The sequence below is a fragment of the Ornithodoros turicata genome, chromosome 3, assembly GCF_037126465.1.
Source record: "Ornithodoros turicata isolate Travis chromosome 3, ASM3712646v1, whole genome shotgun sequence".
NCBI lineage: Eukaryota > Metazoa > Arthropoda > Arachnida > Ixodida > Argasidae > Ornithodoros > Ornithodoros turicata.
The window spans coordinates 23172400-23198020 of NC_088203.1; the positions used below are offsets into that span (position 1 = coordinate 23172400).

Genomic DNA, 25621 nt, shown 5'->3' on the forward strand with positions numbered 1-25621 from the left:
CACTCTGCCGATGTGGTTGCACTGAGAATTCACGAGAACGAACACGTACTCCGGTTAACAACCACCGTGCAATTTACAAAACCGAGAGAAATACCTTCTTCTAATGATTTTACGGTGACGACGAAATTCTGGCCAGCGCGAAAACAGGGTCACATGGCATCAAAATGGCGTTTCCCGTGGGGCGAGGTCCCCGCGGGGCCAGGGACTGATCTCTGCCACCCACTGATCTCTATAGTATAGGCTGGATCGCGCATAGGGTGCTCCAGAGCGTGGTCACTGGCCGCCATATTGATGGGCCCAACGCATTCTGTCGTCTGCATTTAGTTCAACCGGGGCTGCCCGTATTTTTTAATATTTACTTTAAACTAAAGGGCATTTCGTGCCGGTTTGTTGCGGCTTTGAGTACACTTCACGCGGACAGAGAAAGAGGGATAATTTTTGACAGGTAAGCTCTTTATTTTGAGGAAAAATCTGTTTATTCGTATCGCATACATCTGACAACTCGAACTTGTTTGCATTGCTACTAAGCTGGTGCCATTACGTACTATAAGAAAGTATGTCTGGCTGTTCCTATAAATCTCAAAACAATGTATTTTCTATCAACAATGCTCTTGTGCTTGCAGATTCCCGTCACAGTCGCTCAGCTGTGCCGAAGAAGCGGATGCAAAACCTGCGCCAATATGCCAATGTGTTCCACTGTTCTTTTAATTTGTGAGGTACGGTGGAAGTAAATAAACTGCTGTGTTAACCTCGTATGTGCAGTCACTCCTACAGCGTGTGAAGTCATGCATGTGCATGCTCTTGGTGCACAGCGCTTCGAATTTCTGTAATGAAATACGCTGACAGCTGATCAACTGCAACGCACTCGTGACAATAACGTTATTTTAAGATGAGGAATGGGGAGTTTAATCGCCAGGGTCTATACTCCACCCCACTGCTGGTGGTGAGCCCCTTCAGAATAAGGATCGAGGTCTTATGGTAGAACACACACAGAGACACTCGTAATACATAATACGATAACGGGAAACGTCGAACGAGAACCATACAATATCAAACCACATAATAACGAACAAGAACCAGGGTACACCACACGAAAACCGAACAACAAACGAAAACAAACAAAAAATATAAAAACGGGAGTACCTTACAATAACAAACAGTGTGAAACCTTACTAAGCAAAAAGAATGAATTTTATAGGTTGACATTCACCAAATGTACCTTCATGTGCACGACAGTTACGACCCCCTACAGAATACCGGCAGCGGAGAAGAAAAAGAAGGCAATTACCATTAAAAACTAGAGGAACACGGCTGAAGCACGTTTGGACTACATCAGCACACTGATTCCTAAGAAAAATGCGTGGTAATCAGCAATGAGGAGCGTTTAAAGTGCAATAAATACTCCAAATCAAATCGCTTCCCATTGTTTTCTATTGGAGCATCCGGCGCCAGTGTGCCCTCCAACATAGCGGATTTTTCCAACAAGGATTTTTCCGAGAAGGGGTCCAGCCTTGGCCAGCATGGTAGACACACGATCTAGGTAAATTAAACACTTTGTGAAGACAGAAAATGAGAAGAGGGTCAGAGCATCATAACCTCCCCCCTTTCTTGATCCGTCCCTGGTGGCGGGGCAGTATTGCTAGTCGTACTGTTCGAAAGACTTCCCAAATCTTGCCTGTGATTTGCCGTACGAGCTCCGACCTGATTCCCCATGAACGTTGCAGCCATGCTAAGGATACCAACCGCCGCCTTCAGGAAAAGGAAGGGACCGATGCTTTCCACAGGTACTGGGCCATGGGTTTCAAGAACTTTGCCGTTCTGGACATGGAGCTGTCCCCACGATCTGAGAGGAAGGACTACGGGGACGTGAAGGCTCTCCTGTCGGTAAGTTATTCCTCTGGAGAAGCGAAGGAGTAATTTCGTGTAAACGTCTAATTCGTTACCAGACATTGAAGAGCAAGGTACACGGCAAGATGGGCATATTTATTGGCATCTCTGTCCTCCTCAAGAGCGACGACTCCTACGGCAAAGGGACAGATATCTTCAATGAACTGGTCAGGTAGGAGTAACCTTGTCAGTAGTTCGTAGCACTTGTTCTAAGACAGTGCCTTTAGCGCGTTCGACGTAAGATGTCCAATAATTGGCCGTACACCAATAATTGATCGGAGTTACCTCAGAACTACGTCACTGTCACATAGCCTGCCCACTAGTGGGCAAAACAAACACACGCAGTTATATACGCCAGAACAAGCGAATGGCTCCCAGCCGCTGCAGTGTGACGGCTCCAGTCGATGCAGTGTTTACATAACACAGGAAGCTCTACGGATCAAATTTAAAGTTTTGATCCAACGTTTTTTTTTTATATATACAATATTCATTGGGCTTCGAAGATTTATCCTTGCTTTGGAATAATAGCGGATATAGCTCGCTCTGGACGTAGAAAAAAAAAAAGAAAAAAAGAAAGAAAGAAAACAAACGTGGCATTGGAACGGAAGTGCGCGTTCGCTGTGTGGGCTGTAGTCCTGCAGCTCCCAAAGAAAAGAACGCCTATCGTGCTGTAAGCGGACGTTCATTTCAGCCCTGTCGCACTCTTTTTACCAAAGTGCAGCTTGGGATGCGTTATGCTTACACAGTACACAAGTAACTTCACGTGGGTGGTAACGTTCGCATGTGTTTGCAGGAGAACGATGCGGTTTGGGGACGAGAAGGAGATTTCAGCGCTCTAAAAACAGAACTTCACAGCATAACACGTTCATGGTCAACCATTAATTGCACGGAATGATACTGTCATCCTCCTGATTACTGTAACACGTTACATTATGCAGTAGTCGGTTACGTGTCCACGAAAGTAACCTGTAACTACTTGCCGCGGTTTCGGTTAGAGGACGTCGGAAACGAAATTTGAGGGCTGGAAGAAAGTGGCCAAACGAGGTGTGAACTTCAAGTAGTATTATGTTGTCGAACGTATTTTGTGAATAAGGTGTAAGAATTTACATATTCTTGACCATTAAGGCTCAAATTTTTGTATGCTACTTCCCTTTCCAATCTTATGTGCTAAAACTCCGTAATGTGTGCTTCCTTTTGATTCCCCTTCCCCGCAAGCAGCTCCCACTTTCTCGCGCGATTTTCCCTTACACCACCAGCGTGCGCATTTGCCATCGCTCCGTTGTACTCTTTTCTGGCTCTAGAGAGGAGGCGGGGGGGGGGGGGGGGAGGTTCTGGGGCACACACACCGCGATCGCCTGAAATATTCCTGTTAACAGCTGCCACTAAAAACTGAGAGCAAGGTCATGCCAGACGGCGGTGATATGGTCTTCCTGGGAAGAAGGAGATAAGATAAGGAGACTCCGATGTTTGTCTACAAAGTGCTCGCTCTCGAACGCACAAGGTAACGGGATACTCTCGACAGCAGGCATTGCGCTAGCATTAAAACTGGGTGACAATATTATGGCGTGAATCCCAGTTCCGAGGAACCGAGTTCCATCCAGCAAGGCCGGCGCGATAATTTACGGGCTCCAGCGATGAGTCCGAATGACACCTCACGTCTTCTGTGGTGCTGCCAACCGTCGGGCCTTGGGTCGGGCAGGTCCCAAAAAAGGCCCAGGCACAGGATCTAAAACAATTTTTTTTAGTTATATTTATTCGGACTTTTCAAAGTGTAAAAGAAAATATAACTAAGTTACTCGAATGGAAACTGTATAGCCGTAGTTAGGTACATTTCGAAAAGGGTAACTGCGGCTGACGTCAGGCTATTTTTGCAGGCTAACTGTAACTTTGTTACCTAGTAGTATCTAACCCACGACTGTGCGTATGCCTTCTTGTTGCAATGAGCATAACTGCACAACTGTAACGAAAAGGCTTACGTCTATCGTTTCCAACAAATCAACAAATCAGGGCGGTGGTGGGGGGACGTAGCGTCTGAGATGAAACGGTTTGCCAGGAGCCTGCTATCACATGTGTTCCCATGTTATCACACGTAAGCACGTTTTCACTGGTAACGGGGCGGCACCACATCTTGCCGCTGACGCGGGGAACCATAGTAGTCTTCCGTTTGTGCCTGCTGTTTTTCAGCATTGAAAGGGTTTAGCTTAAACGATTGACACGCCGTGACGCCACATGTAGCCGATGACGCGTGGAACCCTAGAGAACTTCCGGTTGTGCATGTTGTTTGTAAACAGTGAAGGGACAAGCACTGCATATGTAACGATGAGAACCATTACCCGAACAGAATAACTACCGGCCGTTTTCGTTTCCGGCGTCGATCCCAGTGGTGGGGGATGGTAGTATGCATTTCCTTTAAAGCTCAGCTACGCCGATTTTCGAGTGTTACAGAATGGAATGGTACTCACACGATGTGTTCATAAGGGAACACTGATTATGTATGCAAAACAGTTTTCCCAAACTCCTCGCGGTTTTCCGAAAAAGTGAATTTTTAGTTTCACTGACATCCCGTCTTGTGGCCCGCAAACCCTGTGTCGACGACATATTCGTGGTCTGCCCGCGCTCCGGCTTGGCATGACTTTTGGCTTGGTTTCTTCCGCCAAGCCGGCCAGTTTCTCCTGCCGAGCCGTCTGCTGCGCAGATTCACATTGGGGAAGTGATAAACAGTTCGCTATTAGGGAGCCAGTATATTTCTGGACTTCACTAAACCCACGAGGAACGTGAGTTTTGCTTCCTTCGACTGCAAAGCATTTGCTAGGCCAGTACAGACTTCCTGGTGTGATTCGTGTTATGTGCTGCGTGCCGAGAATGCGTGAGCGTTTTGCTCCCGTCTGCAAGAACGGCAAGAACACTTCAGCATGCCGTTCCAATGTTTCAAACCACAATTTTCCGAAAGGTGAAAGAGAAATCTATTGACTGCAACAATCGGTTACAACTCCGACTGGGTGCCACCTTCGAAAGCAGTGATCTGTTCATCTGGCTCATACGAATGTTACGGAAGCAATGCGCAACTTGTTTCACAAGAAGCCGAAGATGTCTCGTCCGGGATGCCGTGCCAACCTTATCTGCAGCAGGAGATTGCAGGGGCAGGACTAGGCAGCAGATAAAGGTAAGACGCGTAATGTTAGACAAGTCAGTCATGCGGTGCAAATTGCATCACGTAGAAGAGAAAAATACGCTATCTGTCAGTTACTGCTTCATCCTTTGAGATTACGCCCCAGCGGGTGTATTCTCAGTACAGATTTGGAATTGCCTTATTTGTTAAATGATTTCGCAGGCATTCTGGCACCACCGAAAAGCTTGCACTCCACGTCTCAACTATCACCGTCTGGGTTTCAATCTGAAGGCTGTCACCAGTGCCAACCAGACGCCCCTTCAAAGTTCATCTGTTTTTGTTGACGAAACAGTGACACCTGGTACTGAGACATTTCATTTTCTGATTAATCAAGTGCATTCCACCACTTGTGCTCGACTTCTTGTGTTCGTATACCCTTGCTGTTGCTCGCTAGCTTAGAGCAACCATGCCTGAGGTGCCAGCGCTTTCAGAGTACATTTAAGCAGTATCATCGTATCACATGCACGGCAGCACATCTTGTGTATTTGGAGTAAGGTATAAATTCAATGTTCGCTCAGCTGTTGTATTTTGGTCACAAATAAGGTGTTCTTCCAGAGCGCTCAAGGGCAGTTCAAGCAGTTTCATGTGTGCAACAGCACATACTTTTTCTCAGTTTTGACTAAGGTAAATCGAAATCTTCCAGTTGATGTCTTTCGGTCATAAATTATGTTTTTCGAGACATTCAAACAGCATCATGTGTGCAACAGTACATACTTTTTCTCAGGTGCAGCAGAAGCTTGTGTTGCATTCAAGTGGTATCATGTATACGAAAACTAGTTTTATGCCTTTCTGTAGCTGCTGTACTGATATTGTGAGTACAGAGACATTCCTGCATAGCATATCGGAGCATCTTGTGTGCTATTGTTGGTATGATCTGCAGCAGTATATTGATAATGTTAATTATTCAATGACTTTAGCTAACATTTACATTCTTACTTCCAGGTAAACCTGCCACGCAGATGCCCTACCCCTTGGTATGCATAGTTCAAGATTTTACCGAAACAATCCACCTGGAGCATTATTCTTCAATTGGCAGTGGCATTACTATCACAACACACCACATACTTCATGTGTATGGTGCGTGTACAATGCATCAAACCTATTCTCATGTACAGACCAGCTGGTACGCAACTACAACATGAAACAACTGACACAGAGACCATAAAGTCATGCCTTTTCCTCCACGCCTCGGGTTTCATGTTATTATCCTCACATGCAGCTCAATTCGCCTGTGCTGTGCAGCATGAGCAAAAGTATATATTGTTTGTGGTCACATGACACGGAACATAAATACAGTGAAACCTTCCTATGTTGGACACCCGCAGTGCAGCCGAAGCGTCTCCTACGTATAGAGGTGTCCGAGTTACAGAATATGACGGCAACAAAAAATGGAAGAGATCACAGCTGTGAGAAATGTGCCCCTTCTTCAATTTAAGGTCCTTAGTGGTACCTGGTGGTGGTGCCTGGTAGTGGTACCTCTACCCACTCTTCACTGATAATTATTACTGGTTTTACTATATTCAATTCCGTTCAGATTCTACTCAATGGCATTACATCCGGAGCTTTTCGAGCAGCAAGGACTTGTCTCTGAAGCGTCAGCCTACTTCTCATAGCTTTGGTGCAGTGCTCGTTCAAAGGCTCTAGACAAACTGAAGACAAGTGCTCACGTAAAGAATTACAATGTAGACTGACAGCACTTGTTTTTGGACTCGAAAAACTAAAGCAACAAAAATGCTGAGACCAGAATAGGGGAAAAAAGGGGCAAAAGTCAAGGCCACTGGCTCATTTTGGGTCTTTTTGGTGCAAAGATGGGCCGACATTGAGGTAATTTGGCCAGGGTTTTGCCCGACATAGAGAATTTCGTCCCCATGTAGTTTCAATGGGAGCCTGCCCGTGCAATGAAATCATGGGGAGTTGTCCGAGGTAGGGAGGTGTCCGACTTTGGAGGTTTTACTGTACTACAGAGCATTCTACATCATGTAATCTAACAGTTGTTCACGTTTGGATATTTTCACCATGGAATTTACCCTGCATGCACCATACCATGTCCAAACACTAACAACTGCTAGAGAGCAGCATGTACTGTTTCCGTATAGCACTTATGGCGTGCGTCCTGTGATCGGAAACAGTGGTGTCTTTTTTCTGCTACAACCAGTAAACTACAGTAAAGATTTAGAAATACTGTGTCATACCATAAAGCACTATGGGAAATGGCAGTTTGAAAAACTGGAGAAGACTGTCATTAGAATGGGGGACATGTTCTACGGTGAAATTTCTTAGTGTGTGCTGTACCACGTAATGCACTGCAGGCCTACCACAGTATGGTAACGCGCTGAATACTGATTTGCTCAAAAAAGGAATGTGTACGTTTCTTGTACTAACTTCCCATTATCCAAAGTAGTAGAAAAATGTTCTCAGCCAATGGGGAGGGAGAGGACATCATTCTGGAGTCTCGTTGACCTACAATGTGTCGTGTGTGAATGTCATTTTGAAGAGTGTAGGTGGTACAAGACTGTGTTCCCACATTCTTGGCAGTGTTGACTAATAACCATAATAAAGTAGAGGGTACATTTGTTGCTTCATATATTTGTGTCATGGCAAAGTATGTAGAGATACATCTATCTCAACATGCAGGTGACAAAACTGCTTTTTATGCTTAAACTATGACAAATAGTTGTCTGTTCAGCACCACTAATCATGTGCCGGCCTCCATGACATGTCTGTGACATTCCAAAGTGATTAACATGTCCCATATATGTGTGCAATGCTGAAGATGACTGTGTACCTTCCATGGATTCTTGACTCAAGAAAAGTACTGTGTGATTTGCTAACAGCGCATGGCTGTACCTTCACAATTCTACATAAAAATATGTAAAGTTTGCCGAAGGAAACATCATGAAGGTCCATAGCGAAAAACCCTGAGACAAGGGATAGGAAGGGACATACACAATGTCTCAACATAGCGTGTTTATGTCCCTTCTTGTATCTCCTCTTCAGGTCTCGCCATTATGGACACTATCACCAGCTAGCTTGCTGTTGAACCGTTCTTTCAACGATAAGGGTCACTTTCATGGACTGGATGGCAGCCAACATGCTGTCAATAAAAATAATAATGGAAGGAGCTCAATATGATCCTTAGGCTGTGCGTGGTCATTGCTTTCTGACAAATGGTGACTTAGAATTTCAGGACAGTGCTTGCAGTGGTAGTATTCTTGTGTTCTCACCCTTGACGCCCATTGTGTGTCATCGGTCACCCGTAATCTGCTAATATGCACATAGCTCAAACAAAGTATATTTGTATTTCTTTGAATACAGTTGGTACAGCACATTGTTTTTTACATGTTCTTTGGAAAATATAAATAAATTCTCTACTCTGCAAGTCTCCTGTCAGCTCTACAGAGCAGCTTCGAATTTCACTAGAAGCCACGTGTGAAGCCTAGACCAAACTAGTGGTGAAGGTCCATATAGGTCATAGATAGATGCTATTATTATTATTAGATCATATGTCAGGCTTAGGTCCTGGTTGGTAGCAACGCATTTGAATCTTATTAAAAATTGGTGCAGGAGGCGACCAACATAACTAAATACACCAACTGCCTCTCACAAATTTTGTGGTGTTATACTTTTGAAACAACATTAATATGCCGCAGTGGTCTTTTCTCTTTTGTTCCTTTTAACCTAGAAATATTAGGTCTTCGGCATCACCAGCCTTAGTTGCTGAGCATAGAGTTATTTACGTTGAGCACTGCAGTTTCATATTTGTTTCTCTGGACAAGCAAGCCCGCTTCCCCATTCTGATAAGAGTCTTTCAGCTTTGACAGGGCATTTGTGGACAAGGAAAACATTTGGACTATTGTGTATTTTGCTATGAAGTGCACCGTACCAGGCAGAGGACACCATCCACCATTTCCACTAAGGTTATTAAATTTGTGATAAAGTACATGTACCTTTGGTCACTGACTAATTTGGTGGCAAAGTTACTTGAGTGGCAGTTGTGCAATTTTAAGCACATGTTTAAAAAAAATAGGATATGGGAAGTGCTGACTTGATGAACATGTGGAGTACCCAATATAATAATTGGGGGTTTACGTCGCGAGACAACTGAATGTGGAATACACAGCACAGTTCCTTATTCTGTTCCTTATTCGGGCAATGTTAGCATGGTTCAAGAAGTGGGAAATGTTGCACTACCCTTAATAACATCTGTTGGGCCCAGCAAACAGGGTACACATACCCTGATTTGAAGACACTATGCCTAACTCAAAAGCAATATGAGATCGACCCGTACGTGTTTATTTGCGAAACTATTATGAATGAAATATGGCCTGTGTGGTATAGAACAATGCGCACACTCAAGTAAACACGCAAAAAATACGTATAAGGGCTCTCGACCTACATGCCGCGATGCGCTCTACGAGATAAACAACACACTACAAAACTACATCCAACAGTTTTTGTGCGGGGCAACTCTAATGAGCACTTTTATATAACCGACGAATGGTTCAACGAATGCAGTTCGAGTGGTCACGATACATTCCTACGTCGTTCATTGCAGTCGCACTATGATGCTGCACAATATATGTATCTCGTGTAACAAGCCTGGCAATCGCACGATGTGCATGGGCAGAAATACGGCCTTCTTTCTTTGAAGACCAGTCCTCTGCAGGTGTGTGCTCAAACGATCACAAAGTCTCACGTTGTTGCACAATCGCTCCCATTCCTGCACTTGTAGTAAAAGCAGCAAACGGGTTGACGTGAATGGCAGCTGAACGGTTGAACTGCGAAGTTCTCGAGCACATAATCACAATTTCACGCTGAAAATGATGTTGAGGTGAGTTCGCGGTTGTTGTTTCCATCGTTCAATAGTTCTCGGGATTACCTCGGACTCGCTCATCGTAGCCGGCGGCCATAACTGGATTTCCTCGCAAACGGGAGAAGACGCCAGGGAAGTCAGAGAAAGCCTCAGCTTTCATCCAATCAGACGCACGATTCTCTATCTACGTAGATGGAGCAGGTTTATCCCATTTACGTCACAAAAATGGCTGCGCCCATGGCTTGTTTTGGTTTCTCTGATGAATTAATTTTCGTAATAGGAAGACAAAATTGAGAAACGAAGGTGTGTATCGGGGGCAGTTGGATGTGCTCGTTCTGAATATTACAACCGTTTCAACACATCGGGAAATCGGCGTAGCTGACCTTTAATGCTTTAGTATTAGAGTCCTCTCTACGAAAGAAGCTCTAGCGTGATCTGTCTGTAGCCGCGGCGCAGCATCCATGCGCGGTGAGTGGAGAGGGAAGGGAGGAACGAGAGGGCGCGCGGAGAGCGCGACGCGTGGTACAGCTGTGGTGGTCGACAGGTTCAGTCATGTCTGCGCGAGCACGTCATGAGTTACGAAAGTTGTGCGGAGGAGTGGCAGCGAAAGAAGGCTGAAGCGGCGAGACGGCGCCACCAGGCTGACTCAGAGGGAGTCCGAATGGCCAGTTTGGCTGCGGATGCCGTCTTGCGTTATCGTTCTGTACGTCGTATGAAGGGTTGCGTAGCGTTTGTGAAGGGGTTGTGTAGCGTTGCGAGTGCGAGTTCCCGAAGGGTTTTCAAGTTTTGATGCTAACGTACTTCCATGGGGTCTACTAACGGCCCGATCATGATTTTCTTTACCGTTATCGGGTTCAACTTGGGTAATGTACCGTTTCCGCTAGCGCTCCCTGATTGTAGGACCAATAGAATGAACTCAAGAAGAAAAGAACAGGAGTACAAGAACACAAGACGAGGAGTGTTCTGTATTTTCATTATGCACTTCGTACACCAACTAGCCTGTATCTACGCTATGTTTTCGTTCTGTAGCTGCCGTCTGGCAGCGTGTATGGATATGCATACCTCGGCAAAAGTCAATCATCAGCGTGCTCACTCATGCGCAGTGTGGGCAATGAGCTGAGCATAAGTGAGCCTACGGAGAGCTGAGCAAAAGGTGAACGACCATGACTGAGCAAGGGGAGGGCTGGGCTGAGGATGAATGAGCATGAATGGACGAGCGAAGAAAAAGCTGGGATAATGGGATAATGAAAAAAAACTACCGGGGGACGGGTCATAAGTGCTGACCTTTGCTTCTATGGGCACCAGAGGTATTTCATAACCATAACCATATCCATGACCGTGACCATAGATTTGGCGCACTATGACCTTAGTTGTCCGTGCGCCATAAAAACCCGAATCATCATCATCACCATATCCATGAAAGACCCCTTGAACTTCTTTCAAGAATGAATGGAGGATTACTTCTCTTGATGACAACGAAGCATGGTGCCAGTTAGGTGGCTCGTAGTGTGACATCAACCCGCGAGGGACGTACTTGGTCAGTGCCGATCCTTGTCCGTAAACGACGAACGGTATGGGGCGTCTTTTCACTGTTCTTGAGATCGTTGAAATTAGGGACGTGCTAATGAAATCCTCGAATTCTAGGCAGGGATTAGAGATTCCGACATCCGAATCCCAGTGCCCAAGACGGCCAATCGAATCTTTCCAATCCAGCAACGTTTGTTTGTTTCTTTTTCAAATTGTCGCCTCCGGAGTGCGCCGAAAGCCTTATTGACCGATTGGTCTTTTCTTGTTTTGTCTGTTTACATTGCTCTACACTAAAGAGTTCAGACAGGCACTGTTACCATTGCAAGCTTAAAAATAACATAGTTTTGTTTTTGATAGTTGCTGAGTTTGATGGAAAGATGGAATGGAGATGGATGGATGGAGATGGATGTTTGATGGAATTTGTGTATTTCTTGTAGTGATGGAACAACATGTTAAATAAATTACGTTTAAGAACTACTATACGGGTATATTTTCTCCCGAAACTGAACTATTATTTATTTTGTTTTCATTAAACAAATTACCATATTCTACTTCAAAACACTTTTCAGTAGAGTTTTTTTTCTGGCTCTTTCAACTCTAAAAAAAAAATGATTCAAAAGATTGGAGATTCGTAAGGTTCGTAGATTCGCAGAACCTTCCTTGTGTTCGGATCGGGATTCGTAAAATTCTGGATCCCTCCCACCTCTAGTTGAAATAAATGTCTTGCTGGGACATTTCACTTCGGACAACTCTACGTACTTGGTCGAGACAAAATACGACAGTCGTCAGCGAACCCGCACCCATGCACCTAAGGGGAAGACCACGATGGGGAAGACCAACCAGATAATCTTCTCATCGGCACTCGTGACCTTTTCATGACGTGTCGCCGTCCTCCGAGGCCTCTTCTTCGCGTACGCTCCACAGCAGGACGCCTATGACCCTGTAGCTGGAGAGAACGCTGCCAGTCTATGGTGCCACGCCCACATAATCTCACCCGGACGTCGCGCTTTGCATAGGATTTCAATGGCTTATAACGCTGATAATATATTATAGATCCAGACTCTGCGAAAAGGGAAGCGGGGCCTCGGTAAGTAACGGCATACGTTACCCAGGGAAATGTATATCTGTACGAATTGGTGCATGGAGCGCGAGCTACCCGTCCAAGAACCTTCCAGCATGCCGCAGTGTGGGAGCCTCACTGTGAGAAGACTTACAAATTAGGAACATTATGAAGATACTTATCGCACACACATCCTTATGGCGCGTACCAGATTCAAAAGCAGCTTCGACACCCGCATGCAATATGTAATTTTCTTTTTGCAGCACAACAGATCCGGACGGCGTCCTTCTTCGCACCACGTATCGCGATTCCTTCTCCCCAGATAAATGCGCCTTATGTGGATCATCAGTCTGGGCCAACGCACTTCTTCCTGAACAACCTTCATTCGTAAGTGTTGTGATGACGAGATGTAGGTTTATATTGGTCTATTCCTGAATTAAGAAGGGTAGAAAATCTAGCGAACCGGTAAGGAATATAATGAAGGGATATATGTGCCCCACGACGAGAGCTGCCGATATTTCGAACAGAGACTGTTCTTCTTCTGGGCACCGTCTTTGTCATTGGCATGGTGTATAGTTAGGGATGCCTTTAACCACGTTATCCCTAAGCCTTCATGTCAACCCGTACGAAAATTCCTGAATCCGAAACCAATCAGGTTTCTCCGAGCAGACCTGATTCCCGACTATTCCCGATTGAACTCAAAAGAGGAGGCCGGTAGTTTCTAAGAATCATGGGAAAGGGTCGACTAGAGCCCTGCACGGGCCGATTTTTCAGGGCATTCAGGGCCGGTTTTTCAGGGCTCATCCGTATTATCACGTTCTATTTGTTACTACCTAAAAGAAATTATACTGGGCATTTCTGGCATTCACTGGCGTCCCTTATCCATGCCCAGAAAATTATTTTTGTAATAACAATTAACACGATTTGTGGTTTTACGTCGCAGACAACTACAATTGTTTTCGTCTAACATAACTTAATCTCGCGCTGCCAAGGTAATTTCGCCTGATCGTGCTGCCATCACTTCACCTCGTCGTTTGTTCGACCGGTCTTGCAAGGGATCTCGAAATAATGTGCACAGCCACAGCACGTGGCTCCGGAAAATGTTCCTCGGGTGCACCATGTTGCGGGTCCCGGGTATATTAACGGATAATTGCTCGAATGTATTTCCGTTTCTGACAGTGGTATAATCGAGAAAACACGTTTTGTGGGATCCTGTTGCTAACGGTCGTAGATATGCTACATGTAATTTAATAATACGGGACATCGCGGGACAACGTGTTCGAGAATCTCTGTCATGATGTTACGTAATATATATTGCACGTGCAGCTGAAATATTTTCAAAGATTGTCAAAGCAATCCCGGTTGGCAACCAAGTATCAGGCACGTCCTTCCGGTTTGGTTCAGAGGGTATATTCAGGCGGAGTCAGGAAAGTGGCGTCCGGTATCCGGATGGACATACGCCGGAATGTTCTGAGAGTGCCTGAATAGTGCCTGTTTCCTTGGGAATCAGTCGGATAGTGCCCGGATACAGATCTGATTCAGGTTATTCAGCAAGTTTCATACGGGAATGATGAGGACGGTGCCCAGAAGAACAACGATCTCCGTGAGGCTTTCGTCCTCAGGCAGTTCCCTTCATATTCCGGAATTAAGTAGGTTGAAAACGTCGGACTGAGCGACTGCACTCTTAGAAATGAACTTGACCGCATAGCACGCTCCTAGCCAACCATCATCTCGAATGATATCGTTATCTTCCCTGATTTGTTGAAAACGGGAGGCGTACGCCTTTTTTGTGACAATTATGAACGGCATAAGTGTCACAAAAAAGGCGTACACCTCCCGTTTTCAACAAATCAGGGCAGATAACCATAGCATTCGGGACTATTGTTGGCTGAGAGCGTGCTATGCGGTGAAGTTCATTTTTAAGAGTGTGTCGCCATAGCCACGGTATTGCCATTTCAAATGAGGTCTTGTGCCACGACGCGTTCTTCAAGCATAACTTCACCACAGAACAGGCTGGAGACCGCGGGTGTGTAAGTAGCGGCGCTGCAGAACACGCTCTGTCCGCTCTGGAGCCTCTACTAGGCGTTTTTTTAAAGCCAAGAGAGTGTTGCGTATGCAAAGCGCTTCTGGATGTCACTGAACGTTCTTTTGCGGTACAGCCGTCTTCCGACCCGGCTGTCTGCAGACTTAAAAAGATTAAGGCCCGGCTTCACCCACGCCAATTCACATTTGAACCGAGATCAACGGTCCCTTAAAGGGGCACAAAACAGGTCGACGAACATTCTCCAATTATTATGCCCAATGAAAGAACGTAGCTCACGATATCCAAATATGAAATTCTTTTGCTTCTAGCGAGCGTCCTTAACACGAAACAATGCCATTCAGAGAGCATAATCCGCGCGAGCCTCTCCTTATCCTTGGAACCGGGTCACGTCATTATATTCCAGCGTATAGCAACACAGAATTCTAGGCGCTGGAGGTGGGGGAGATTTCGCTCTCCTAGCCAATGACGGACCCCACTGAGACAAGCTGCAGCTCGCGAGGGCACCGGTTGCGGGAACATCGCGGTGACCTCGCGGAGCAATACAGCACAGAAAACATAGTGCGCATGTGAAATAGAATATTGAGGGTTTTTGATACAGTTTGAACTGGCTACCTTGGATTGGACAAGTGGGAATATGTGTAGAGTTGATCTCACTTCTCGATATTACAACAAAATTAATGTATAAGCGTCCCGCATTCTAAATGGCTGATGATGTGCGACGTCAAAATGACGTGTCGCTATTGTCGTCAGGACATCGCAGGGCGGGGCATGAGGGCGAAAGAGTGCAGTGAATATTCAGTCGGTTTGGAGCCATTATTTACTTTTTTGCGACAACATTTTTTTGAAAACGTTCACCGTCGGCAACGTATCCCAATGTATTTAAAAAAAGTTCGCCTCGTATACCTGTTTATTGCTTGACTCTGCTTTAGTAAATGGAGTTATTGTCACCGAAACATTAATCACGTCACCAACTAACATTTGTATAAAAGAATCGAGTGTTAAGGCGGACACTATTCTTCAGAAGTCTATGGGGAAGTTGGTTGGCAGGGTTCTCGCACACCTCGCTAAGTTTCTACACGAAACAGGAGGGCCGGTTTCACGTCAGTTCAAGGCAGGCAGGTCCCATCGACCTCTTGGACTTTCATTATTTTTTATATTTAGAAGCTCATCGTATATGATGACCAACAGCGGTAAAATGAATAATTTCTACGGAATAGTTTTCGTGCAAAAAAAATCGAGAAAATCCTGCCGTGAAATCGAGTGTTCCAGTTTTGCTGTGTTTGCACGCGTATATCTCCCGAGTCTTAAAAGATACTGCAGTGAATTTTTTTTATGCTTTAGTATGCCTACAGGCCAGCAGTCCGAGCGCAAATTTTGGAGTTGCTGGAGTTGCTCCTGCGCGCAGGAGCAACGCTCTGTGATATAAAAATGGCGAACATGGCCTCTCGTGCGGTTTTGTTCCAACTTCGACGCGTGATTTCTCTGACTGTAGATATTCCTCACTACCTCACTATTCATCACTTCACTCAGCTTTTAATGCTCTTTCATCTGGTATATATATCGTGCGTATACCCCTACAGGTATCTACTGAAACAGGCAAATTTTAAGGTGTACTTCGAAAAAACAAGGATTTTGAGCGTCCGTTTCTCGAAAAGGCCCCCCTTTATTTCATTTACATTTTGCCAGGACATGGCCCCGAAGTTTTGTCCGCAAAATGCTGGAAAACTGCCTCTAGCACCTCACTATCGTTTTGAAATCTCCGTCCTCTGAGATCCCTCTTCAAGTTTGAGAACAGGAAGTAGTCACTCGGTGCCAAGTCTGGACTGTAGGGTGGGTGGTAGATTTCTTCGAAGCCGCACTCCTTCAGTGCAGCCTTTGCAACAGAAGCCGTGTGGACGAGGGCATTGTCCTGGAGCAACCGAACACCTCGACTCAACCTGCCGCGCCTCGTTTCCTTGATGGCGTCTCGCAGTCGGTGCAGGAGTGAAGCATAATACGTCACACTCACTGTGGTGTTCCTCTCTTTGAAGTCGATGAGGAGGATCCCGTGACAATCCGAAAATATTGTTGCCATGATCTTCTTTGTGGATTGTGTGACCTTGGCTTTTCTTGGGGGCGCTTCTCCTGGTTTGCGCCATTCCATCGACTCCTTTTTCGAAAGGCGATCATAGTAGAGCACCATAGTCTCATCCCCTGTGACAATTGACTTCAATATTTCTTCTTCGTTCTCTTGACAGAGCTACAAGAACTCTTCGGCACAGACAACGCGCTGTTGCTTTTGAACTGACGAGAGAAGTCGTGGCACCCATCTCGCACTGACCTTTTTCATGTGACGGCCCTCGCCAATGATGCGAAAAACGGTTGTTTTGGAAAGCCCCAGCCTTTCTGAGATTTCCTTCACCTTCAGACGCCTGTCGCTCAGCACTTCCTCCTCGACAAGAGACAAATTTTCTTGTGTCACCACTTCCAGTGGACGACCATCGCGTGGATCATCTTCAGTGGACTCTCGCCCCAGTAGAAACTGCTTACCCAGTCCTTTACCTTTGTGTACGACGGAGAGGCTTCCCTGTACACGTTGTCCAGTTGCGCTTTAATTTCTTTAGGCGGAAGCCCCTCTTTTGTCAAGAATTTTATCACAGCGCGGTACTCGATTTTTTTCCATTTTAATTGAAGAGTGCACTCTGGCTGTTTGAAATGGCGCTCTCCAACCGACAAAAGCATGGAGAGGGTTGAGGGTCGTGCTCCGGCCCTCCAACAGATGGCGCCACGCGTCCTTAATCGCATTGTCAAATTCGCGCGCATTTTCTACCTCGGGCCGGAAACTTATGGAAGCACCCTCGTATATATCAAATGAAAGAGCATTAAAAGCTGAGTGAAGTGATACCAAATATGGTAGCGAGGGATATCTACAGCCAGAGAAATCACGCGCCGAAGTTGGAACAAAACTGCACGAGAGACCATGTTCGCCATTTTTTATATCACAGAGCGTTGCTCCTGCACGCAAAAATTTGCGCTCGGACTACTGGCCTGTAGGCATACTAAAGCATAAAAAAATCACTGCAGTATCTTTTAAGACTCGGGGGATACACGCGTGCAAACAAGGCAAAACTGGAACACATGAATTCAGGGCCGGATTTTCTCGATTTTTTTGCTCGAAAACTATTCCGTAGAAATTGTTCATTTTACCGCTGTTGGTCATAATATATGATGAGCTTCTGAATATAAAAAATAATGAAATCCAAGAGGTCGGTGGGACCTCCCTGCCAGAACTGACGTGAAACCGGCCAGAGGCGTGTTTCCCTCCAGTTTATCTAGTGAATGACGTATTTTTAAGGCCTGACACTGGCTTTTGTCAAATTTTCAATACATGGGAGTCTATGGGAGATGCAACAAAATCGCTTCTTTCGAAACGCCCGCCCGCGACATTGGGGCCAAAATAATGTCATCCCTACAGTAATAATCGGAGAAAAGATTGCAATCAACAAATTCGACGAGCTTGCTGCAGTTTTCCAGATCCCTGGGAATGAAAACAATGGCTTTGTTGTTTGCTATCATGTTCTGCACGCTGGCGCCGATTTCATTACGTCCTTAAAGCGCGGAAGGAAAGCAAAGCGAAGAAGTTTTGCGACGGTGTAGCCAACTCTGTCCGGAAGCGAACGTTAACCAGACCGTTAAGCTCAAGTTTTAACAACCTTCGATCTCCATTCAAAGTTAACCCGCGCCACGCACCCACAAAATGAGATCTCCCGTTTAGTGAAAAGGAGCGCGCTCCATGCGCTCCGGAGCCGCTACTTAACCCGCCCCGCAATTCACATAATGATACAGCTATCTGATTTGTGGAAAGCGCCGGACATACTTCGTTTGGAGACCAAACTAAAAAGGTGCATGTCTCCCGTTTTCGGGTAATCAGAGAAACCAACGAACGCATTAGGGATGGTGGTCGGCTAGTATTCACCCCTGCTTCGTTTGCAAACAAATGCCGGACGCCTTTGGTTGGCGGGTCCATGCTGCTTTCCGGTTTTCCATTTCCGATCTCCAGCTCAAATCCGTGTCGCACGCGTTCACATGCGAGAGATGCAAGATGGGTTGTGGGGATTTGTAAAGTGAATTCGGTATTGCCTCCCCACGTGCAACGTCTACAATGTCCAGCGAATACTGGAGGAAACTAGACGGTGAACCCAAGAAATGATACTTAGAAAAACTCAACTTTGAAGGCGAGCAGCTTCCCGATTTCATCGACATGGACCTGCGCCGCTACGTGAAAATGCGCGATTGTGGCCGAGAGTTGTAGCTGTTACATATTTTGTTACATATACCAGCTGTTACATATACCAGCAGCGAGTGCTTGTATCTGGCACAGTCGAAGCAAGCCGAAACGCAACAGTTGAAGAAAGCAACTTTCGAAACTGTGCTACCCTTGGAGCCGAATCCATAGTGAGGGAATAATTATCACTGCTCACTGCACTTGCATGGCAGGGTAAGTCGTGTTTCGCTTAGGTTTCCATTTGTCGCCACTCAAAAGCAACGTTGTTAACGCTTGGTAATGACGCATTCATTTATGATTTGCTATTTTGCAGACTTGGTGAGTGCTGCAGTGACGTAGCAGCTCTACTATTCAGAGCGGAGACTGACGTTACGCACGGTGTGTGCGACCCATCGCCCACTGACTGGCCTTGTCAGTGGAAGTACGTGTCGTCAAAATGCCTGGTTCGCTATTTTTAGAGCTGTTTTATTGTACAGGAAATTTTGCGCCATCAGCCGAGTCGATTTCTGCTGCCATGAGCGTTGTCGTATGATTGCTGCGCAAGGTTTGTGTTTGTTTACGTGTCTTGCCCATCGCTCAGGCTTGCCTATCATGGAAGGCTATCCAACATCTACATGCTCTGTGTACATGCAACCAGCACCAGTTGCAGACATTGAATTCGTGAAGCCAGCCGTGGGAAAGAAACAGATGCATGCAATCAAACCAGACCCACCGAGAGTTGCAACCTGTACCGAAGAGCAACTCGGTCAATTTCTACAGGCAGCTAAGGTATGAAATATAAACAAAGTATGTACGGGTGTATACGTTAAAAAAGTCTCACCCACGCCCTGTATAAAACAGTATTGTGTTGGTTGAGTTAATCAGTCTCCTTATTCAATTCTTTCTTAGAAACTTGCTCCAAGTTCACTTGCCTTTGGATGCCTCACAGGGAGTGAAGACACAGACACTGCCCCAGAAACAAGTTGTGACTCTAAAGTTGTTCACAGACATTGTCGAATTGAAACCATTGAAAGCCTCTACCTTTGCTGTGACAAGGCAGCTGCACAAGAAATATCACTCCGTAAAGATGACTGCAGATCAATTGAAGAGCTGACAAGGGGGCAGTCAACCACAGTGTCTTGGACGGATAACTTCTTCCATTATGAAAAGAGTGATTTCGTGCCGCACTGGCGAAGAGGCCATTGTATCCGAGATAATGGGATACACAAAATCTCCAAAGGTATCTGCAATTGCCTGGGGACACGAGTGTGATCCAAAAGCAAGAGCGGCATTTATAACACATGGGGTATCAACGCACAGAGGGTTTGAAGTTCGCCAGTGCGGTCTTTTTGTACTTCCTGAAAAGCCATTCCTAGGAGCTTCTCCAGACGGCATTGTATCCTGTCTCTGTTGTGGTAGCGCTGTGCTTGAAATTAAACGTTCGGAATCACTTAAAAATAGGTCCTTAAAGCAGCCTGAAAATTTGCACCAACATGCCCAACAACCTGAAAAGGGATCACGCATATTATGCACAGCTTCAAACAGAGATGGCGGGAACAGATCTGAAACTTGCATACTTCGTGCTTTACACCGCTATCGACATACATGTTGAAAAAGTTCCTTTTGATGAGACGTTTTGCAATGCAGCAATTTTGAGAGCTGAATCTTTTTTTCTTAAATTTGTGTTCCATGAAATACAAACAAGAAGTGTTTCGCAGAAAATAGCAGAGACGAGCTCAACGTGCCTCTGTCAGGGTAGTAGAGCAGGCTCTATGGTCGAGTGTATTGTTTGTGACAGTGTTTTCCATTTTGTTTGCGTCAAGCTGAAGCGTCGCCCCAAAACATAGGCTTGCATGGTCTGTGAACAACACTTATGATATAGCTCTGGTGTATGTGTCTTTAGGCTTGTGTGGCTACCCTTTTCGTAAACCAAACATTGGTTCTGTGTGAAACTTGTGCTTCTAAGTCAACCTTATGTAAACGTGGGAGCAACAAGAGCTTTGAACAAGAACATACGGTATTGTTGGTCTGGTATTGTACATACAGAAAGGTCAAAGTGCAATAAACAATTATACACTGGTATCACATTCCTGGCAGATGTTCACATTTCTTCACATTATGGATCACAGGACAGTGTGCAAATATCAGATTTCTTTATCAAAAATTAGGGGATTTTGCAAGTTCGACAATGCGGCACACACAACAAGGGCTTTATCAATTGTACTCATGTGTGTATCCTGAGATCTTTTGATAAAAGAAATTTGCAGTACCATCCGAAAGATGCGAAACGTTTTGAGACGCCTTATTGATCGCTCCACATGTATTCGTACACTTTACAACTTTCGTGAGAGTGTAACTTCTGGTCGAAGACGGCGTCACTACTTTTGCTCCTTTCGCTGCAAATAGCTCACGGCGCTGAAACCCTCGATCAGAAAGTACGAGGGGCGTTCAAGTCAAACGGGTACTTTTAATTTTTCGCAAAAGTAAAATGAACTTACAGGCGAGAAATTAGTTTTATTTTTTCACGTAATCTCCAGCTGCACTAATGCACTTCTCCCAGCGTTCCACGAGGGCTTGGATGCCAGCAGCGTAGAAATCCTTACCGGCGCGTAGCAGCCATGATCGGACCGCATTCTTGACCTCGTCGTCGCAGCTGGGCCCCCAAGGAACGCCTTCAGTGGCCCGAAGAAGAAGGAAATCGCTGGGGGCGAGATCTGGACTGTAAGGGGGATGTGGCAGCAACTCCCAGCTAAGTTCATGTAAGGTGCGTGTCGTGAGATGTGCGGTATGCGGGCGTGCATTGCCCTGTAGAAGGAGGACTCCTTTGGTGATGAGGGCCGACCGATTTTGCTTCAGCGCCTTATGTACACCCCTGAGAATCTGGCAGTAATGTGCACTATTGATATCGAGACATGTTATCCGTCGGTTCTGGAGTATCAGGTGCTCCACAAGTTGGATGTTCTCGGGAACTCGGGAACACTGGGCTCTGAGCCGCCCCGGCCGGGGTCGTCCTGCACTAATGTATTTCCGTCTCGGAATCGTTTGCACCACTCAAACGCTTTGTTGCGGCTAAGTGTATCTTCGCCATACTGAGCCTGAAGTCTTCTGTGAATTTCAGATGAGTTTACGCCTTTATTCATGACACACTTCATGGCAATTCGCTGTTCGATGTGCGCGCGCACCTCGTTGTCGGCCATCTTGTCCAGCACGTGTCTTCTGTTTTGCTCAAACTTTGGACCACTACGTGGTGAACGCGGAGGCCTGTCGCGTGTGAAAATGACGAAAAAGAAGTAGCGCGAGTCATTTGTACACCCAGGAGACAAAGTCCCGGTTTCACTTGAACACCCCTCGTATAACCTCGCCTTCCTCTATTTTGTCTAACAGCTTTGACTGTGCTGTTAACTGCTTGTCTGACACTCTCCCTCCCCAAGCTCTCGAAATAAATGTGATCGCCCCTGCTGGTGAGATAGCCACAAGGAATTTTACAGTATTACGGTGTTTGTACTGAGAGTACGTCTGGCTCCTTGATTTGAAGCATGCAGGCTTTTGAATAAATATTTCTCTACAGTCGATCACACATCTGACACCATCAAACATTGGGTGTCTGTATGCGTCCGGCAAGTCCCGCCTTGTAGCTTTTTTTTTTTATGGCCACACTATCAGCTTGCTCAAATTTCCTGAAAGCACAGTGAGCCAAGAGAAGAAAATTATGCTTACACATGATGTCAACACACTAAAACGGCAAGCCAAATCTTCGAGCAAGAGTCCAAGCCGCTGGGGCATGAGAACCAAGAGAAATTGTTCTTCTGGTTCCTGACGAGTTTTGAGGTTAGGGGTCCAGAATGATAGAATAAGACTTAGTAGGGCAAGGCACATTTCTTTCGAGGCTATGCCCCTGTGAAATCTGACGGACTGGTCACTCTACAGCACTTGTTTGATGGCCGTATGGTTACCAAGAGCTTCCTTCAAGACACTGCTTTGTGTCCCTCCATCAGATCTTTTGTCTTCTGGAGTTCACTAGAAAGTGATGCAACTTTCTTTTTTCTTCAGGAAACAGTCCTCTTTAAAGATACTGTCAAAGTCCTCTGAAGGTATCATTGGTTCTGCGCACGCATGGTTAACGTGGGCAGCGGTATGCTTCAATCTGTGTTCTGTGCAAGGAGTGAATCATCCTGTTGCTCATATGGTCCTCCAACAGGAGTGTTCACTACACAGATTGTCTTCATTCTTCTGTTTCTTTTTTTTTTTTTTTTTTTTTTTGCCGAATGCGGTTGTACCAACTTCTGCTCTCCTCCGCCTTGCCTCTTGAAAGGGAAAAGGGAGGAGACATAGTCGGGATGTGATGGGCCATCTGATGGTTTCCCAGAAAGCCACACAATCACTGATGTGACAACTGGTCCCATTCAGCAGCGTATCCAACAACAAACCCACACAACAGTTACCATGGGCTTTACGAGAGAGTAAAACCGAGAGTGCCAAACAACCAATAACCAACTTTGGTGTCCGAATATAGGTATTAAAAACATATTGAGAGGTTGCTAAACTATCAGTCGATCTACACGGTACCTGCACTGGTGAAAACTGCTTAGGTGCTAGAAAATACCTGTAGCCGCTTGCAGCAGCCTAAGTGTGTAGCAAATACGGAATAACTAGTTCAACTAATAGCCGCAACTATGTACGAGTAACCATTTTTTAATGAAAGAAGCCTAAAAGTGGGCACACGCACAATGGCCAAAACAAGCGAAAATAATTGCTACAGCTAACGCTTAGAAGACAGCACGTACGCCTCTGGTATTAGCATTACCTTGAATTCTTTCTCTTTCGGCCTTTGCATTGTCCATAGTGACGTTAGTGCATTGCTGCAGGACTAACGTGGCCTTTGAGCTTGTTACTGGTAGTCACAAGCGCAATTATCCAGATATATTTCGTGACGAAAATATGTGCGAACCTTCTGTCACGCCTCTTCCGCTCGTTGCATTGTCGTGCACTACAGGGAACGCACCATGTGATGTTATTAGACGAACGTGGAAGGATAGTAACCGTCATTATCATTTCCTAAGTGGAAGGAGAAACGGTTTGCAAGGTCAAGGTAAAACCACTTCCACTAAATCAAACACACTGCCACGATAGAAATAGCATTTTCAGAATAGGGCTTCCTCGAAACTTGTACCATCAGCAGGATATCCGATAACGAAACACGGTCACCGAAGCACGTCCCTGAAGTCCCGTACTCAAAGATGCGGCAGGATCGTGCGGAATGGTGTACGGCTTGCTGCATGCATGCATGCCGTCTACTAGGCCGCCTCCGGCCGCCACTCTCAACAGGGAGATCTCTTCCACACCGAGAGCTTCGGAGGCGCATCTGACAAGCCGGTGAATGACAGCGAAGTTCAGTCAATAACCGTGGTGAACATTCTCACGTCTGTGCTTTTGTGAAACAAGGTGAGAGGAACTCTAGGTGCACCCACTGTAGCGACACCGACACGTCCTTGAACAGCCGTTGGTCTTCGCCGTCCTGTCACTGACAAACATGACAAGTTACGCCCAACTTACCTGTATCTCTGGAATCTAGTCAAATTTCCGGCGAAAGAGTTCGCTCTCGTTGGTCATCACACTGGCAAGGACGGTATTTTATTTCCGGCATAAATTCGCTGGTTGAAGAACGTTGAGCCCTGCTATGCCATACTTAGCAGCTGACAACCCTGTCAACATGGTGCTGTTGAATGCGCGGGAGGCTGGAAGAAAACAAGAGAGTGACGCAAGGGCAACCTCCTGCCGGCAATGTGCGGCATGCCGCAGAAATCGTACATTGCGTCGTCTACGAAAAGTGGAAAACGGAAAGGGGCTTTTCCCAGCCGCGCGGCAAGAGTTTACCGCGCGATATTCTGGTTTTCACGCACGTTCCCCGAATGTAAGTACGCGGCCTGACAGCCCGACGTGGCAGCCGCGGAGTAGCCATGGTGACACAAGCGCTCGCATCGGAACGACGTAGTAGCGAGAGTAGAGAGAAAAGTCCGCATTGTCTAAGTAACTACCTAGACGCATTCGCTTGATCCAGATCTACATCGATCTTGATCTCCAGGGTTGATCCAGACGACCTCTATCCAAGAAAATCACTGGAGCAATTTTCTGTGCTTGAAAATGTGTGTTTTTGTAGTTCAGCTTTCTATAGTAGCAAAGTTTGAGGAATATTTGGAGTACACTCTAAAAACTGAACTTCACCGCACACTGTTAAAACAGAACTTCACCACATAGCACACTCCTAGCCAACCATCATATACCGAATGATATCATTCTGTGCATATGATTTGTTGAAAATGGGAGGAGGCGCCTATTTGGGACAGATTAGCTTGTCCCAGAGAGGCACCTCCCCCCTGTTTTGAACAAATCGTGACACAGAATGATATCATTCGGTATGATGGTTGGCTAGGAGCGTGCTATGTGGTGGAGTTCCGTTTTAACAGTGCATAGGACGCTGTGTGCCAACCATTGCCACGAATGATAGGGTTATCACTTCTGATTCGAGGAGAGAGGAGGCGTACGCCTTTTTTTGTCAATTTGGATATATGATACAATGCACGAGTTCCTGCCCAAATGCCCAATGCACGAGTTCCTGCCCAACAATGCGAGTTCGAGCACAAAAAGGCGTACGCCTCCCTCTCTCCTCGAATCAGAAGCGATAACCCTATCGTTCGTGGCAATGGTTGGCGCCCAGCGTGCTATGCGGTGAAGTTCAGTTTTTAAGAGTGTATTTACCGCTGTGAGCGACAACGCGCTCATCATAATTACAGCATGAAATGCGTAAAGTAAAGGGACACAAAATATGAAGCATTTCTCCTGCTGTTACCCCGACACCGACACAAAAGGAGCGGGATTCA

The 25621-nt window shown here is 45.9% G+C and overlaps 1 protein-coding gene across 1 annotated transcript in view; it reads left to right on the forward strand.

Annotated features, from left to right (window-relative positions):
* LOC135389210 (uncharacterized) overlaps positions 1-25621 on the forward strand; it is a 55339-nt gene that overhangs the window by 24572 nt on the left and 5146 nt on the right. Inside the window, exons 14-16 of the mRNA XM_064619274.1 lie at positions 1725-1884; positions 1947-2059; positions 12720-12843. Coding sequence (XP_064475344.1) covers positions 1725-1884; positions 1947-2059; positions 12720-12843 — 397 coding nt within the window. The remainder of the gene's footprint in view (positions 1-1724; positions 1885-1946; positions 2060-12719; positions 12844-25621) is intronic.